Source organism: Colias eurytheme, chromosome 16 (assembly GCF_061535395.1).
Source record: "Colias eurytheme isolate Ceu_HAF_F1 chromosome 16, ilColEury1 Martin Lab GWU primary, whole genome shotgun sequence".
Classification (NCBI taxonomy): Eukaryota; Metazoa; Arthropoda; class Insecta; order Lepidoptera; family Pieridae; genus Colias; species Colias eurytheme.
This window is the reverse complement of record NC_142995.1, coordinates 9,589,759-9,609,345: the sequence shown is the minus strand read 5'-3', so window position 1 is coordinate 9,609,345 and position 19,587 is coordinate 9,589,759. Positions and strand designations below refer to the sequence as shown.

At 35.3% G+C, this 19,587-nt stretch overlaps 2 protein-coding genes across 2 annotated transcripts; one reads left to right on the top strand and one right to left on the bottom strand.

The window, feature by feature from the left end:
• Positions 1-149: 149 nt before the first annotated feature.
• LOC149902028 (hormonally up-regulated neu tumor-associated kinase homolog A-like) lies at positions 150-9,442 on the bottom strand. The gene is made up of 11 exons (XM_090111270.1): positions 9,314-9,442; positions 7,815-7,943; positions 5,625-5,797; positions 4,750-4,808; positions 4,017-4,146; positions 3,405-3,565; positions 2,438-2,589; positions 1,559-2,163; positions 989-1,075; positions 549-609; positions 150-316 (listed from the first exon to the last, which is right to left on the bottom strand). Exons 1-11 carry the CDS (start codon positions 9,434-9,436, stop codon positions 239-241), a joined length of 1,758 nt encoding a protein of 585 aa, XP_089967396.1. The 5' UTR covers positions 9,437-9,442; the 3' UTR covers positions 150-238.
• A 2,236-nt stretch (positions 9,443-11,678) lies between these two features.
• Positions 11,679-19,197, top strand: LOC149902027 (uncharacterized). Its single transcript, XM_090110791.1, has 7 exons — positions 11,679-11,896; positions 11,980-12,040; positions 12,251-12,527; positions 12,697-12,844; positions 13,045-13,130; positions 13,266-13,351; positions 18,014-19,197. Exons 2-7 carry the CDS (start codon positions 11,984-11,986, stop codon positions 18,836-18,838), a joined length of 1,479 nt encoding a protein of 492 aa, XP_089966917.1. The 5' UTR covers positions 11,679-11,896; positions 11,980-11,983; the 3' UTR covers positions 18,839-19,197.
• The last annotated feature ends 390 nt before the right edge of the window (positions 19,198-19,587 follow it).

Here is a 19,587-nt window from a genome sequence, read left to right as displayed (position 1 = left end):
ATTGGATTGATCTTATGGTTTTCATTTTATAGCGATTGAGAAATATTTATATTATTGAATAACGAATAAAATACTTAATCACGTCATCACTCTTATTATTTACCAATTCAAATTTCGAATCAAGAATAATTTCCAAATTTATTCGCTTAAAATTACATACAAATTAACACAAAGATTTCAGTAAAAATCTTAAAAAATAAGCACATCGAAAAGTTAAGTTTGAATGTATTAAAAATCGTCACTTGATCGGTGCTGTCCGTCGGAGACGTTGCGTATATGTCTCCTTTGTTATAGGCCTATTTGAATACCAACCCACCTGCAAGTTAAAATAAAATAAATTATTTATAACACATACACGATACTTAAAAAATATACCAAAATGTACCAAACGAAATGAAAAGATAGGAGAGTTCTTAAATCTAGATCTACGCTAAAACTTGGCTAATGCATGTGTAATGGCCATATTTGAAATATTTTTCATTAGACCATTCCGTATTTTAAAATGGCTAATAAAAAGATGATAAAATACAACTATAATGAACACTTACAGGCATCGCTCTCTCGCTCTTGCATTGGCTGTTTGACGACGAATGTGGGCTTATAATGTTCCTGTAACAATCAATAATTCTTAGAACTAAAATAATCTATACTAACATAATAAAGTCGAGGAGTTTGTTTGTTTGTTTGAACGCGCTAATCTCAGGAGCTACTGGTCAGATTTGAAAAATTCTTTCGGTGTTAGATAGCCCATTCATCGAGGAAGGCTATAGGCTATATATCATTACCCTAAGACCAACAGGAGCGGAGCCACGCGGGCGAAACCGCAGAGCGCTGCTAGTATTAAATAAGAAGATTTATAGAAAAAAGCATAAAAAAAATTGAAAAAAAAAAGTATGAATGAGTAACCGTGTTATATTGTTTAATTACATACTATGCATATTATTTAATTGTAAATTAATAATAGAAAAAAGAATAAAATTCTACTGACCCCAAAGAAGCCCGTTTAATAGTAGTTGCGTTGCTCTGTATCAAGATCCTCGGCGCTTGCGTTCGCGGCACACCACTCGCTCGCCAACTGGAATTATAATAACAAGTTTTAGGCATTGACCTGTGGGCTAAAAACCAGTATTTCTAAATTTGTCATGTATTATGATGGTACAGCCCCCCTAGTCAAGTGGCTTTCTGTTAGCGTAGCGTTCAATAGAATAGACTACGAATGTATGAGATTGACGTAAGCTGTAGATAAACGTATCTACAGCTTACGCTACACTTGACTTGAGGGGGGCAGGAACTACATCACTGCCAAGTATTATCAAAATCTGTTCAGTGGTTTTCGCTTGATAGAAAACGCTCTACAACTTTCGCGCTTACAGTATTAATTGAATATTCATCATGCATTTATAGAGATACGGCCACTTCCAGCAATGCAAAAGTTTTATTATACGGACTTCTCAAAAAAGTCGTCATTTCCAACTCAATAATCGACTGCGTTCATTTTAATACTTATAAATTTGGAATCTAATTTAAAATAACATCTATATCAACGTATAGTAGTTACCTTGGCAATCCATCCCCAGCACGCCTATAAAACTCCGACCGTTTAACATCGCTAACTTTATTGGGACAACTATTTAACCTCACCCCCTCATTTCTAACTGGTGGTTTCAACTCTTTTTTATTCTTTTTATCATTCAAATCTGGATTGGAATGCTCATTAATGCTTGGCAGCCTGCGGTCCAAACCATCCCCATTTTCATACACCCTGAAAACCGGTTTCCTGAGTCCCAACATGCTTAAAGGTCGAGATATCTTGCTCGACTGTTTAGTGTCTTCAGTTTTCGACACTGTAGCTTCAGAAGACTGTTTTGGGGTAATCCGTTGGTTATCTAAGTGTCTGGCTTGAACAAATTTGGCAATACTGGGCACTGAATTGGAAACAGGGGTGTCGATTTCATATTTCGCGTGATATTCTGGAGGGGACACTGGTCTCGGTTCCTGGGTACTGGAAGACCAGAGCAGGTCTGGCCCAGAGGCCGCTTGCATTTGGTGGAGATGCGTCTTAATGTTGTAAATGCCGGCTGTAGTTCCAAAGGGCTCCGCTTTTATCTGAGCTACAATGTCCAAAAATGATTGGCCGCATAGTTCGGATATTTGTCGGTAAATCTGAAAATAAAATTAATTCCATTTCATAATTTGGCACAATTGTCGTTAATTTTTTCGTCGTCCTTTTAATCGTAGATTTGACTTTATTGTGTCTCCGTTTAATGACTAACCGCTTCATTTTATTTAAAATTTTGACTTTCTTATAAAATACAACTTTATTATTCGATAACATTTAAAAATAATGCGTTACTAGATTTCCTATTTCTTGTAATGCATTTTTCCAACATTTCTCAAAAACAAAAGACTCCCAATTTTGACTATTTCAAGCACAAACCTCTCTATATGCTTTACTATCAGGCGCGGTCAGTGGGTGCGTCTTCATTCTCATACCGGGTCTTTTGACCCAGCGGTGTCTCGCGGCTTCCTCTATTTTCATACGTAACTCTACTTTTGGCTCCAAAAGCTGTTGGATGAACATCTTGCACTCTACAACAAAATGGTCCTTCGAGCCGGATTGTTTTGCCTTTTTTACAAAATTAGTTTTGAAACTTATGGCGCGTTGAGATTAAAATTTCAAGGTTGCGTCACGTCATCCTATCTTTAAATCTTGCCAAAGTATGCCGAGCACACATGTCAGAAGTGAAACTTTGACAAGATTATCTTTTTCATTTTTATTACAGAAACGCAGAGCATGGGTTTTATCTATCTAATGATTTTTCTTTTTTGTTACAGATATTCTGCAGTGCAAGGGAAGTAATATACATTCGAAGCTACAACATAAGTCTTGCTACATGAGTGGCCCCATGAAGTTATATCAACATAAAACTGCTCAGTGTATAACATGAAAAGGGAACACCATTAATTGTTAACTTTTTTATTATTAAATAAATTAATTGTAAATAAATACTTAAGTTTTATTTTCTCCCCTGTAATATCAGTGACTGTCATTACATTCAATACCCTATCACACTCAACGCATTCTTAATAACGTGTTGATATTACAGCTTAAGCATTTCCAAACTACCTTCATATTTATGGAAAAAAAGAGCGTGTGTGCCTAGCACACGTGTCGGAAGTGAAATTTCTTTAGCAAGATGGTATTGCCATGAGGCAACCTTGAAATTTTACTCTCGACGCGCCTTAAGAAGTTTCACTTCAAAATTTAGCCTGTTCATGCATAACATTTGCATCTACCCTGTTTTAGATATCTTTTCCTTCCTATTCTTATATGATAGCTTCCCAGACTTTTTTGTGAACAATATTTTACCCTATTTATCCAATATTTTTTATACCATACATACCAGTAGACACACACGCAAGCGCGGCCCGTTGTTTCCTACTGAACCCGCGCGCTATAGCGGCCCGTAATAACGGCCGTGAACTTTGTGCGGATCCCGCTGTAGTATCCCCCTCACCCGCAAACGGCAACCCGCCCGTCACCATACCGTATACTATCACACCGCTGAAAGAATAATATCGCATTTATTTTGTAGTAACAGTGTGTGTGTGTGTGTCCGTCGGTTTCTTGCTATATGCGTGTATGTGTGTGGTATGGGGAGAGATTGAGGATTGAATGTGTGTGTTTCATGAAAGAAATTACTTCATGAGTGCAGAAAATTTGTCTTTGACGAAGGATATAATATTATAGATAAATCGAATAAAAGCGTGTTTGTGCTTTCAAAATCCAAATTATTTATTTGCAAGAAATGTAGTACAAAGATTTACGTTGCTTTTCACCAAAAATGTGCGAGGAACATGTTTCTAAAGAACAAATCATATCGCTTCATTTACTTTGAAGTTTGAAGTGATGCTATTGTTTATTTCTTTTACAAACACATTCCTCGCACATTATTCGTGGAAAACATGTATGTGTTAAAGTTTATTAAACAGAACACGTATAGGGCAACACTCACATGCTCCACAAATCGACCTCGGGCCCGTACCTCCGGCCGTCCACGAACAGCTCGGGCGCCGCGTACTCGAGCGAGCCGCACGGCGTGCGCAGCGCACCACCCGCGCACCACACGTTCGACAGACCGAAATCTGATTTTGTGCAACTTTTATGTTCTTTTTTTTGAATGAATGAATGAATACGTTTATTGCCACAACAAGTTTGATACATAATTTTAAAAACTACTTAACCTAAAGAACGATAAAAAAACAAAGGAGATTTTACGTGATTTGGTTATATCGTAATACAGTATATCCACATACAGTATACATATCTTCATATATACAGTAGGTAATAACTTTTGCCCGGTGTCAAAGGAAAACCCGCATAGTTCCCGTGCCCGTGACATTTTTTAGATAAAAACTAACTACCTATCTTATGTTTTAACTTTTAACACAAGTTACCCTCTATGTGTATGCCACTTTTTATGAAAATCGGTTTGGCCGATTTTGCGTGACGGAGTAACAAACATACAAACTTTCGCATATTTTAGAATATTAATTAGTGGGATATACACAGTATAATATAGTAGTACCTACAGTATGGAGATAAGGAATATTTAGATTACAATTAACAAATAATTTTAACTAGTGTCTTAAGAGCAAAGTAAAAAAGTAGTTAAACTTTAAATAGACATGTAAATGTAGGTACTGATATAATCCGTTACTATACACGATGTACGTTAAAATACTTACCAACAATTTTAATAAACTGCTTGGTGCTGTCCAGCATTATGTTCTCCATTTTCAAATCACTATTAAACATGAGTAAAATCAGTTTATTGCAATGACAAGCACAAAAAGTAATAAATTGCAATTAATACAAAACATGAGTAAAATCAGTTTATTGCAATGACAAGCACAAAAAGTAATAAATTGCAATTAATACAACAAACTAAAAAAAAACTTTTCACTCTTTGATAAAATAAAACGTAGAAAAAGTTTCTCCTTTTTCAAATGAGATACCTAATTATTCAAGTTTATTTAATTCGACAAATTCTACCACGTTCGCTGAAGTGAATTGTCTGCACTATTGTAAAAATAAAAAACTGAAATTTTGCAATCGAATCGTTGCAGAAAATATCGAAGTTTCTAAAATTTCTCCCGTTTTTAAATAAATGACAGATTAGAGGTACTGACACAAAATTTTGGGTCATTTATTATGTATGTCTATGTATGGCGGTTCTACAGGGGTCTTGTACGCAATGATAAAAAGACAAATGATGGTCAGAACGCTGGTACCGGGGGCCCAGTCGCGTGGGCGTTAGTCGAACTCGTTGGATAAATTCCGAGTGTCAAACGATTTGTTCCACAAAAAATTTAGAATTTACCGATAGCCCATAAAAAAGAAGTAGGCAGTAGTGTCCTGCCATACTTCTCCGGTGTGACTTACAGCCCGCCATACCGACGTGGATGCGTTAATTGAAAAAAAAATATCCAACAATTTGTACCAGGCTAATTTTTGCACAATTAATCATCGTCCTGCAGCCGATATTCGGCGGTATGACGACCGTTTGGAACCGTCCGAAAAGTATGGCATGGCGATTTTCGTAAATAGCTGCCATACTCACCGATGCACGACGCCCCTGCAGTGCATGTGCCGCACGGCGGACACGAGCTGCGCGGCGAGCGCGCGGGCACGCGGCTCGGGCAGCCCGCGCGCCGCGCCGCGCGCCGCCAGCACGTGCGCGCACAGGTCGCCGCCGCCAGCCGCCTCCATCACCACGTACAGCCGCGGTCCGTGCTGCAACCACAGAACATATAAAAGAGGTTAGAAAGGCATTGTAGGCGGGGCAGACGCGCCAAGGATATGAGCACTGCTCACATCATCATCATGCGTATGATTCGTTCCATTTTAAATCGCGTGATCGCGCGGCGCTATGATTGGCTAGATTTGAAATATGTGCGTAAGCGAACTTCGTGGACTTGGCCACACCTACAGGCGACACCGGTTCTTATAGGAACGGCGAATTATTGCCATTCTAACCTCTTTTATATGTTCTGTGGCTGCAACCCATCAGGGTGGGTCCACACTTGATCATTTTCGCGTATCACATCTCCGTCGCGTAGCATCGACGCGTATCATGTTTGCTAGTGTGGACGCAAAATGATCGCGATCGTGATACACTTCGTATCATGATACACCCCGATCGCTATTAACCGCGTATCTGATACGTGTCGTATATAATCGTTTAATATTTATGGTTCACGCGATAAAAGGTACGGTATGGTCCAAATGGGCGTCCACACTTAGGATGCGTATACTCGATACGATACGCCTGATACGGATACAATTACTTGATACAAATGTGGACCCGGCTTTACCCATAGCTTTCACTAGCCCCGACGATTACGCTAGCTCACTTATTGCAACCCCATTGATTGCAGTACTGTAACCTATTGTCATAGAGAGACTATATAGAATACGACCAGTAAATCGACTAAGCCTTTTCGATAAAGTACAATACAATACAAAATACTTTATTTAACACACACATAGGTACAGAAGATAAGAAAAAGAAAAGAGAAAAACATATAAGATAGGTACACATGTTAAATAGGCGGCCTTATCGCTTTCAAGCGATCTCTGCCAGGCAACCTTTGGATAGGATTAGTTTTATGCAGTAGAATGAGATAGGTGGTGTTTAAATTAAATAAAATTAAAAAAGATAACAGACAAAAAAAATGATATAGTTAGTAGAAATAATTAAAGTACAAAAAAATAAAATAAAATACATAAATATAATTTAAAATGATATAGTTACATACATAATATATAATAATACGAAAATAATGACTATAATACACATACATACATTCATACATACAAAATACATACATACATACATACATACATACATACATGCAAATATATACATATAGATATATAAATATATACGTCAAATATTACAGCTGATTAAAGAAATGGTCAAATATTTCTTTTTTAAATATGTTTAGCGATTGAGCGCGTCTTATGCTTATTGGAAGAGCATTCCACAAGAGTATAGCTTGCACATGAAACGAGTTTTGGTAAAATTTGGTCTTATGAGGTGGAATTTTTAAAAGTAATTTTTCAGAGCAGCGCAGATTAAAGTCAGTGCTCTCTCGAAATTGAAATTTTTCCTTTAGGTAGCCGGGAGTTTTAGGATTAAACAGGACACGGTATAGGAGTTGGAGAAGGTGGGTGTTCCGACGCTGACGTATTGGTAGCCACTTGAGCTTTGTCCTGTATTGCGAGACGTGGTCATACTTGCGCAAGCCAAAAATGAAGCGTATGCAAACATTTTGGAGTCGCTCAAGTTTGTCCAACTGGATTTCGGTCAGGTCGGGATAACAGACATCGGCATAATCGAGGATGGGAAGGAGGAGGGATTGTGCAAGAGAAGTTCTGGTTGAGATGGGCAAGAAGTTACGGATTAAAGTAATTACTAATTACCTTCACACTATTAAAGCAATAGCAAAAATGTCGAGAGGAGTTTCGTGCGCTCTAAAGACGACACTCACTACTGAAAACACAGCGATGACTAATGTTTTATGTATAGTTTCCATACTGTTAGTAATCTACTGTGCCCATTAAATTCTACACAGAACAGAAAAAATGTAATTTATTTACTATTTAATATGAATAGCTTAAGGACCAGCCAGTTCATCAAATATTATATCAAACGATACGGCTGAATATCATTCAGGCAGTAGGTACAGCTGTGCTGTTAAAGAAAGAGGCTAGACTTCTTAATAAAAATACAACACAAGAGTTCTACCATCATAGTCTCGTATAAAGCAGCAATGCACGGGTGGCGCAGCTTGGCCATCACTCGGGGCTCGCGGTGTAAATTACGCCTGGCATAGTCTTCCTTGATACATGTCAAATCTATTATTTTTATCGCCACCTGAAATTACATGGTTATGCTGTAAACTTGGGGAAAATTTACATATACGCAAAAAAAACCAATGATACCTATTTTGCTATTATAAGTAAAAATGTAAAGACACTAGAAAGGTTACCAACGCAACATTGCATCTTCAAAAATTGTAATCGGTTAAGTAGTACATATTTGTATGAAGAATTGAAGAGTAACAAACATCCATTTATATATGATCTATCCATCCATCCTCAGAAACTATGGATAATATTGGTAGGATTAGGTGGAATTTTGATGCAAACAGATAATCACAATCTAGTAGGCTACGGTTTTATATCACCCATTTATCTATACTAATATTATAAATGAAAAAAGTTAGTTTGTTTGTTTGTTTGAACGCGCTAATCTCAGGAACTACTGGTCCGATTTGAAAAATTATTTCGGCGTTAGATAGCTTTATTGAGGAAGGCTATAGGTACGCATCACGCGCGTAAAACCGCGGGGCACAGCTAATAGCGGCCTTTACACGCAAACTCTATCGCGCATGAAACAGCAATCGTGTGTGAAAGATCGTGCGTATAAAGGGTGCAGGGGACGGAAGGATAGACCACATGCCGCGCTCATCAGTCGTGCGCGCAATCGCGCACTCACGATTGTACACAGGTTGCCTTTACACATAAATTCTTTCGCGCACGAATAAGATGGCGGACATACGCACGTGGAGCAAGGAATTAGTATTGGAGCTTATTACTTTATACAGATCTTTCCCATGTCTCTGGAAAATCGGAAGAGTACAAAAACAAGAATTTAAAAGACCAAGCATATAAAAAACTTATCGACTTTTGTAAAGAAAAAGGTTTTATTGACTCTAATCGTGATTTAGTTGTAAAAAAAATGCAAAGTTTTTTGAGTTCAATTAAACCAGCAACCATGATAACTTGCGCCACCCGATATCTTGTCTCCATTTTTCACTTCAATCACGCGCGGTTGTCGATAAAACCGTGTGCATTGCACACACTCCAACACGCGCCTCTTTCACGCGGTCTATCACAGGCGATTAGTCTTTACACGGCCGCTCATTCCGCTAAGGAAAGCAAACACGAATAATCGCGCGCGAAAGAACAAGTGTCGTAGTTAAGACATACAAAGGTAATCGCGAGCGATTGAACGTGCAGGCTTTCCCGCGCGTAATCCTGTACGATCCACAGAACGCGCGATAGAGTTTGCGTGTAAAGGCCGCTATTGTCTAACTGCTAACATAAATAAGTAACGGAAAATATTTTAACAAAAATGTAGGTAGGTGATAAGTTCATCAAGTAGGTAATTTATAAATTCATCCACTACTCGTTCAAATCTATTAGATTTAATTTATAAAATAGGATCAGCTCTACAATAACCTTTTTCCCAATTAGACGGTGTGTTGCTTCTTCAACTTTTGCAAAATGACCTTTTCCGAGAACTTTACCAGTCATCAAATAATTGCCGACGCTGTAAACTTGCCCTTTTCGTGTTAAAGCCATCACGTTTAATTTCTAAACCATACATACATGCTGTTGGCGCGAATTTTTGAAAATACACAACGATACGATATTGATACACCGTTGACCGACATGTCAGTTACAATCGTTTGTTTGCGACTTTGAAATTGGAACGGTATGAGAGAACAATGTGACATTAAACGCTACTATTTTTATCGTGGTGCATATTATGTGCCAGTGATAGAGATCTGCATCGAAATCTGTTGTGATTGAAAAATATTAAATTTTAATTTAATTTATTTGAATTTTACCATATGATAGCACAGACTAATAATAATATACTACGTATACAATTGATAGTAAGAGCGTTTTCACATTATCCGATCCGATATCGGATATCGGAAGCCGATAGCCGATATCCGATATCGGAGGGAAGTAAAATGTATGAAATATGTACCTGTCTTTCACATTGTCCGGTCCGATATCGGATATCGGAGCTAACACCGATATTCCCAGTGGCTATCGGACGATAATGTTCAGTGTTGCCAACTCAATTTTCGAAAAGGCTGTATACCAACAGCAAAAAAGCACTAGTTTGTGTATTTTCAGTCTTATAGGGCGCTCAATCTTTAAAAAAATTCTTTGCTTTTAACCTAAAACCCTTTCTATTAAAAGAAACCTTTTTTTATTAAGAAAACACACATTTAAGTATTTATAGGCATTTAAAATACGATTTATACGGCAGGTATTTTTATTTGCCGTATTAAAATATACGGCAATTGGCTGAACTGAAGTAAACAAAAATATATTGCACTCTTAAATTCAAATATCTATCTTCGAAAACATTAGTGTCTATCATCTTTATTTTATCTCATTTTGCCTCGCTCCTCCTCCTACTCGGATGTTGGTTGTGCTGTTTATTGTATTGTTGTCATTGAGTGCTTTGTTTTTAATCGACTTCAAAAAAAGGAGGAGATTTCACACCGATTTTATTTTTATTTTGAATTTACAACAAAGAATACAAAGAATACAAATTCTAAAATAATTGCTTATGACACTAAAATAATTTATGTAAATTTACTGACAGGAAATTACAACAATCATATTACAAATATATTTGAACGAGTGACAATATTATTTTAGGATATTACAGTGTAATAAGAAAAAGAAAAGAAAATGTGAACAAAGATTGTATCACTTAATAAATTTAATATTTATCATAGGTACTACATGAACTTTTATAAATGTATGTAGTGAAAAAATGACTAAATGACTAGGTACGTCTTGCTAAAAATACATTTAATAGATTTTGAAAGGTATTTACATACTAATATGTATTACTAAAACCACAGACTAATAATAATATACTACGTATACAACTAAAACTATTAACTAATACTAGGTTGTAGTAGGCATTGATATAAATTTATTTAATTTATAATGTGTTAACATAAGTATATTATGTTATACAAATGACCGATATCAAAACTATTTATTCAATAGCACATCCAAATAATATGCAGTAATTTGTGATATCAAATCTTTTTTTACATTTTACTTTTCTTTTTTGAAGTTGTTTTTCTTTATCTTAGTTATTTTTAATGTACACGTACAACTATGTTATAACATTTGATTTTTTTTTAATTATACCTTTTTTTTATCAACTGGCAATTTAGTTTAGTTTTCTCTAAAAATTTCTGGCAACACTCATGATGATATCGGAACGATTTTATCGGACAATGTGAAAGGGCAAATTGTATCCGATATCGGATATCGGCTATCGGCGTCCGATATCCGATATCGGATCGGATAATGTGAAAACGCTCTAAGGCTTAGTAGTAAGGTGATAGTATTAAGGTGATAGAATAGGTTCTAGTATTCAACCACATATTCAACTTATTTTGTTATAGGTTAATTGATACTCTAAATTTTCATTAGCTCTATTATTAAAGCATTCAATGTTCTCTTTTTCATCAAATATCCGCTACACAGAAGAGTAAAAACAAAACAAACTTTGTTTTTACTGTTCTGTGATTGAATATATATATATTTAATTAGCTACATTTGCATTGCTCAAATAAATATCTATTTTTGGTCTAAAATGTGCAGGTAACGTGCAGTTTTTATCAAAGATTATTTTTATCACAGATTTTTATTCGTTTACTTGTGGTTTACTTATATTTTATTTATCGGGTTTTGTCTGTGTTCGATTGAGTACCTACAAAAAAAAATGGTTTTGACAAGTGTCAACTGTCAGTTGTCACTTGGTTGTTTAATGTTTATTGTTTACATCAAAGAGTTATCTTTTGTGGTATCTTTGAACTTCACATCATTTTTATTATTATTCCGAATTCCGATATTATTCTTTGATAATACAATACTGAGCATGTGATTACACTTAATATAGATAACGTAAAAATAAAATAGTTCGATAACGTGGTGATCTAAAATTCAGCAGGGATTTTTAAATAATATAAGTACATTTCGTTTACTTTATTCAATGTAAGAATGTAGTTAAATTAATTATATGTAGATAATATGTAATATTCAAAACTCATTAATTAATTTAGATAATTATATTTCAGTATAATGAATGCTGGTGAATTAAAATTCGACAAAATGGTGGTAGATGTGAATTTAGCCAGGGTATGTATAAATGACGACTGTTATAATATATTCACTTAAAATCAATTGAGTAGATGCTTAACACATGCTTACACAATTTCAAATAGACTATAGCTTATGTATCAACATTTTAGTAAAACAGCATGGTTCTAGAATAGTATATTCAAAGGCATACATACTTTGCAAAATATATAATCAGCGAATTTAATTTGTAATTCTTAATATTTTCAGGAGTATATTGCACAACAGAGTTCTGAAATAAATAATGTTCCACATTATAAATCTCATAATGTGTCTAAACTGCTATGGAACAGAGAAGAATTAAATAAACTGCAGGAAAAGTTCCGAACACTGTCAGAAATTATTGAAGAAAACAAACAACTCTTTTGCCAATTGGAGTATTTCATACGGAACATACCGATGAAAGAAGTGGACGAATTTGATTTAAAATTGTTGGTTAACCATTTACTTTATGATAAAAATTGTGATCTTGATGTTCAAGTTACAGGTGAGGGAAATTACTATAGAAATTTAATTTGTGCCAACATTAAAGTTGTGAAGAATAAAGTACTGGTGTATGCCCCATTTTAAAATTAATTTAGGAATTGGCAAAATGTTTTATTTAATGATTTGGTATATTTTATGTTTTAAAATTATTCTTATTTATATAATTTCAGGTCCATATCTCTTTATAGACGAAGACACTCCCTTAGCGAATTTGGGTTGGATCACACAGATTTATCGCAGCTACAAACCAATAATAGTAACATCTTTGAAGACTAAATATATATGTTATTTGTTTCAACAACTTTGTTCCCAAGCTGGGTACGTTTCATTTGTAGTTTTTCTTATTACAATAAAAAAATTACGATCAATAAATGTATTTAGTTGCCAACAAATAATGCATATAAAACTAGGTACCATCATAGTTTCCTAAAGAGTAATTATGTAGTACTATACAAAATAAAATTAATAATAAATAGGCCCCAATATATTCAATAATGTATTTAAATATTAATTTTCAGACTGATAGGTGTATCATTAGCAATTTTCAATGATAAATTGGAAATTGACAGCGACACTGACTTACTGAAATTCAACAATATAAAAGGTATTTATGAAACAAAAATATGTAGATATTTTTAAATTTTATTATAATAACATGTTAAATAAAAAACTTTATTACAAAAAATGTGATTTACAATACTCTACCTACTTATTCTTAAATTAAATTTTAATTTAATAGAAATTCAAAATGGTTGCCTGGGCATCATTACGAACCGTTCGGATATCGATTCCGCGTTGGCAGTATTCTTGGAAACACCTACGAGGGTAAGTTATGCGTTTTATTAATATGTACTAGCTTTCCGACAGCGGCCTCGCCCGCGTTATCAACGATAAACCCGCATACTTCCCGTTCCGCAGGATTTCTGGAATAAATTCTATCGTATGTCCTTCCTTAGGTTCCAAGCTATCTCTGTACCAAATTTGAAGTAAATACATAGTGCTTTTTGAGTTTATCCCGGACATAAGTAAAATAAAATTAATATTTTTTGAAGGCAATTTATATTGAGTGACATTTTGTACTTTCAAATTTCAATACTATAGATAGAAAATTTTACTAAAAGAAAAAAGTTCATTTCATTGAATTTGATTGATAACTGCACAGGAATGGGCCACCAGGTTCCTGCGACAGCAAATGCTACTGGTAACAAGAAACTCGTGCAACAGGCCTTTCATCCGAGCCTTTTTATTCAGAGACCACACAGTAATTCGGTAGGTAATGTGCCTATTGCAAAACAATCAATTGACTTAACTAATCAGAATCTGCCTCTTGATGATAATTTAAGTGTTGAACAAAATTATCCAGTGGAAAACACGGAAACAATATTACCACCATCCTGGCAAAGAATACCTCAAGCACGTAACCCTAAAAGAAAAAAGCTATCAAATTCACCATCCCCAGAAATTAAGACATATAACCGATTCAGTGTTCTCCCCCTGGATTTGGCAGAAGAAAATGATTCAGACAATAATTACAGGAAACCCAGCAAACCACCACCTATTATACTGTACGGAATTGATGATGTTAACCGATTAACAGAACTCCTTGAAAGTGTTGCTGAAAAAAATCAATTTTCTCTTAAAAATATTAGCAGAAATCAGTTAAGAATTAACTGCATAAATGTTGAAATTTATAAAAAAATAATAACACTAATAAGAGAAAATGGAATAATTGGTCATACTTTTAATAGAAAAGATCAAAGAAACTTTAGAGTAGTCATTAGAAATTTACATCCCACAACACCAATTATTGCAATTAAAGAGGAAATAGAATCTACTGGAAACACAGTTGTAGGCGAGATAATTAACGCAAAATATGGACCTGAAAAAAAACCAACCTCAACATTTTTCGTAAACATTGCTCCTGGACCTAATAATAAAATTGTTAAAGAGTTAAAATTTATATATCACCAGTCCGTTGTTATAGAAGACCCAAGGAAAAGACGATCGATTGTACAGTGCCACAGATGCCAGCAATACGGACACTCTAAAAATTACTGCATGCGCCCGTACAGGTGTGTTAAATGTGGAGAACCACACAAAACATCCGAGTGTAAAAAACACGATAGAAATATGCCGGCAACGTGCGCTCTCTGCAACGGACCACATCCAGCTAATTATAAAGGATGTGAAATCTACAAAGAGATCCTTGCCAGAAGAACCAATAACAAACTAAACTCGAATTACAAAAAAGATTTTAAAACTCCATCTGAAAATAATATAATCATAGATCATAATAACACTAATAGAGAAACGAAAAATCCGAAGAAATATACTCTCTACTCAGATATACTAAGACAGAAGAATAATGAACAGAAGACTGAAACAAAACAAGCAGATAACTCTCTACTTGAACAAATAGTTATAAAACAAAACGAAAAGTTCGATCAAATCTTACAACAAATGAGTAATCTAATGGTACTCATAACAAAGCTAGTCGACAAAATGTCAAAATGACAGCTCTGAAGCTAGCCACCTGGAACACAAATGGTTTAGCGCCTAATAGAAATGAAATCGAACTGATTCTTAACGAACATAACTTAGACTTACTACTGGTATCTGAAGCACACTGTACCTCAGCTTCAAACATAAAATTTAATAAATATCAATGCTATGTAACACTCCACCCAGACGGAACTGGCCACGCTGGATCTGCAATTATTGTGAGAAAGACAGTTAAACATCATATCTTACCAGAATTTAAAACCGACTACATCCAAGCTACTACAATAGCTATAGAAGATAGGACCGGCTATATCAAAGTCTCGGCGGTCTATTGCCCTCCAAGACATAAAATTAGCTGTGAAATGTTCTCCGAATTCTTCAGTAGTCTAGGAAGTCGCTTTATTACAGGAGGCGATTGGAATGCGAAGAACACTCACTGGGGATCACGGTTAACAACTACAAGGGGCAGGCAACTAAAAACTTGTATAGACAATAATAACATGCGTGTCATTACTACTTGCGAGCCAACGTATTGGCCTTCAGATAAGAATAAAATCCCGGATCTACTCGACTTTTTCATTACAAAGGGTATGTCAACATATTACTTTAAAATAGAATCTTGCTACGATGGTTCTTCTGATCACACTCCAGTTCTACTAACAGCTAGCACCCTACTAATAGAAGAAGAAAACATAAAGACACTTCATAATAAATCAACAGATTGGGATTCCGTTAGAGAATATCTGAATAATAATATTGACCTAAAAGTTTCCCTGAAGACACCCGATGACATAGAAGAATCCACAAAATATGTAACATCGCTTATTCAAAAAGCCTGTATCCTAAACACTCTGGAAAGTAGGACTTAAAAAAATACCTGATAATTATCCTCGCGATATAAAAAGGGCTATAGTAAATAAAAGAAGAGCAAGGCGCATCTGGCACGACAGCAGGTTGAGTACAGATAAAACAAAATTCAACAGAGAGGCAAGAAAACTGAAAGATATGCTTCATAATTGGCGAAATAAAACTCTCGAAACACAACTCCAATCGCTGACTGCAAATGCCTCGACGAATTACTCGCTCTGGAAGTTTACAAAAAATTATGATCGTCCACAGAACGCTAAACCACCAATAAAAGGAACGCAAGGCTGGGCGAGGACACCAGAGGAAAAAGCAACCTGCTTTGCCGAACATCTAGAAAAAGTTTTCCGTCCCAACGAAGAGACATTCACTGGACACGACGATGAAATCATTAATGCCCTTAAAGAGGATATGCAAATGTCTCTCCCACCAAAACCAGTAACTACCGCCGAAGTATGGAGGAAGATAAAAGATCTTAAAGATAAAAAAGCGCCTGGTATAGATCTTATAACCAAGGAAATTTTAAAGCAGATGCCCCGTAAGGTTATAGTATTCCTGACCATCCTTTATAATGGAATTATAAGGGTTCAACATTTTCCTAATCTCTGGAAATTATCAAACATTCAGATGATACATAAGCCTGGCAAACCGGCTAATGAGGTATCATCATATAGACCCATTAGCCTATTACCGATACTGTCTAAAGTATTCGAAAAGATTTTGTTATCCAGAATGCTTACCTGCCTCGCAGTGAACAATGCTATTCCAGATCATCAATTTGGCTTCAGACAGGAACATTCCACTATTGAACAGGTTCATAGAGTAGTTGAAAGAGTCCGGAAGTCACTAGAAGAAAAGGAATACTGTTCATCGGTGTTTTTGGATATCCAGCAAGCTTTTGACAAAGTGTGGCACGAAGGTTTGCTATACAAATTAAGGCAAAATCTACCTCACAGCTTTTATCCACTTATAAAATCCTATCTTAGTGAACGTCGCTTTCAAATTCTGGAAAGTGGAAAGACATCAAACATCTACAACATCAGAGCAGGTGTGCCACAAGGTTCAGTGCTTGGACCAGTACTATACACACTTTTTACAGCTGACTTACCGCTTACTGAAAACGTTACTACAGCAACATTCGCTGATGACACAGCAATACTAGCAAGTAGTAAGGATCCGGCAATTGCATCAAAAAATTTACAAAAAGGTCTCAACGCGATCACGGACTGGATGGAGAGGTGGAAAATTAAAGCGAGCTCCTCAAAATCGGTACACGTCACCTTTACGCTTCGAAAAGAAGATTGCCCGCCTGTAAAGCTTAAAGATTCTACACTACCACACACTGACAGAGTCCGCTACCTCGGGCTACACTTGGATCGACGTTTGACCTGGAACCACCACATCAAAGCAAAAAGAGAAGAAATAAACATTCGCTACCGCAGCTTGTACTGGATACTGGGCCGGAAAAGTCGCCTGTCACTGGACAACAAACTTCTGATATACAAAAGTGTAATTAAACCTATATGGACATACGGCATTCAACTATGGGGTAGTGCCAGTAATTCATCGATCTCGCTACTGCAACGACAGCAAAATACTATACTGCGAACTCTCAGCAATGCCCCCTGGTTTACTACTAATGCTGAAATTCAAAGCCACACTAACATATGCTCCATAAAAGATGAAATTAACACGCATACAAAATCTTATGTTGCTAGACTGGAGAAACATCCCAACAAACTAGCTAGCCAACTGATAAAAAGGTCCTACCACAAACGTCTTAAAAGAAAAGATGTAATCTAGCTTTTTTTCTTGAAGAGCAGTTGTCCTCACTGGAGGGCTCGCTCTACATGCCAAACTTTGCCTGACAACACATCCGCTTATAGCGAAAACCGCTGATTGCAGATGAAACAAAAGAAAAAAAAAAAAAAAAATTTCATTGAAACGAAAGATAACTGCATTCAAAGGTTTTCGATGATTCAAAAATCAATCTCAAATATTTTTCCTTCTCAAAAATAAAAAATGTGTCTAATAGTTTATTCAAGTTAATTGTTTTTTTGTTTGTGTTATAACGTCCAGGAACATCAAACTTATTGTTTTGTTATTTTAATTGATTTTCAGAAGCCGTGGGCGGTATGCAACATTTTAGTAGAGGAATGTGCTGTTGAGAAATTTAAAAAGGCAATGAGTTGGAAGACTCGTAATCAAGAGAAAGTAGACGCTGCAATAGTAAAGCAATGCACAGCAAGCTACAGCTATGAAGGAAAACTGTTCCTTTTTGAGTATGTGGGAGAGAAACCGACGGACAAACACGTGATTCTCATCAATGCATACAGAACAGTGAAAGATTTGCTTGGTATCGCTGAAAAATGTGTAGCCGTTTCACTCTGGGCTAATGATGTAGCTGAAAGCAACGAAATAGCACACAAGTTAAATACTAATATTATATGGATCAACAGTTTCGGCAATTTCAATGGTCCAACGGAAGCGTCTCATGCTTACTTCTCAATTTTCAATGAACAAATTTATTTTAATACAAAGTCAACGGAGGAAATAAGGAGAGTATTGAAAAGTGAATGGTTACAAATGGATGTGTGCAAACGTGTCAAGTTGTTAAGGAAGAATTTCGATGTTAAAATCAATCTACCTAATTTCGTTCATGTTGGTAAAGAATTTGTATGTACAGGTGTAACATTGCCCATTGGTGTTTTGTATCTTGATAGAAATATTACTAATGTATTTGAAATGATTGCATTCGGTAATGGTTTATTAGTGCATGCAAAGGTTGCTCAGAATAATAAAATATATAACGAGCTTAAAAATATTGGAGCCCCAGTAGAAATTGTTAAGGAAGTGAGTCATGAAGGAGATGTAATAATTTATAACAATCCAATATATAAGATGAAAGTCATTTGGACAAGCTATGGAACAATATTTGCTAACTAATTGATGTATGAGTACCTAATGATTATTTTTGGAATTTTGTTAAAAATTAACAAATAATTGTTTGTTTTTATATCTTATGTCCAATTTTTAATGCCTTAAAATATTTTTTTTCTGTTCTTTAATGTAGATAAAATGTAAAACGAATTACTTTACTTAACTTTTAAAGATGTAAGCAGAAAATAAATTATGAAGCACGTTTTATGTACCTATTCATAATATAATTTGTTATATTTACCTATATAAGCACATTTTAAATGTAGGTATATAAACTATAAGGAATACGTAATTTTATATTGTTATACAGTGGCACAAAATATATCAATGTTGTTATTTTTAGAAATACATTTATTTTTTATTATGAATAATACTTTTTATTTCACAAAATATAAAAAAACTAGCGGTCCGGCCCGGCTTCGCCCGTGGTACATATTTCGCAATAAAAAGTAGCCTATGTTCTTTCTCAGGGTCTAAAAATTATCTGTGCCAAATTTCATCAAAATTGGTCCAGTAGTTTATGCGTGAAAACCATACATACATACATACAAACCTTTCCTCTTTATATTATTAGTATCGATAAATTTAATATACATAAACTCAATATTATGAGCGATCACCCTTAGCGTGATTTTCTTAGTTGGTGTCATACAAGTAGGAAAATCATTGTCTGGTATTAAAAGGAAAATTTTCCTATCTTTTCAATCTGATCGTAACCTGAAGTTATTCTATGTACCTAAATCACAGAATAATAA

Bases quoted from the DNA above. Each gene is read 5' to 3' on its own strand.
- LOC149902028 (XM_090111270.1), bottom strand. From the start codon at position 9,436: ATGGCTTTAACACGAAAAGGGCAAGTTTACAGCGTCGGCAATTATTTG. The intron at 4,809-5,624 runs GTGAGTATGGCA...CATGTTTAATAG, and splicing joins TGCAGGGGCGTCGTGCATCG to TGATTTGAAAATGGAGAACA. The intron at 2,590-3,404 runs GTATGTATGGTA...ATTTTGTTGTAG, and splicing joins GCTTGCGTGTGTGTCTACTG to AGTGCAAGATGTTCATCCAA.
- LOC149902027 (XM_090110791.1), top strand. From the start codon at position 11,984: ATGAATGCTGGTGAATTAAAATTCGACAAAATGGTGGTAGATGTGAAT. The intron at 12,528-12,696 runs GTGAGGGAAATT...ATATAATTTCAG, and splicing joins TCTTGATGTTCAAGTTACAG to GTCCATATCTCTTTATAGAC. The intron at 12,845-13,044 runs GTACGTTTCATT...ATTAATTTTCAG, and splicing joins CAACTTTGTTCCCAAGCTGG to ACTGATAGGTGTATCATTAG.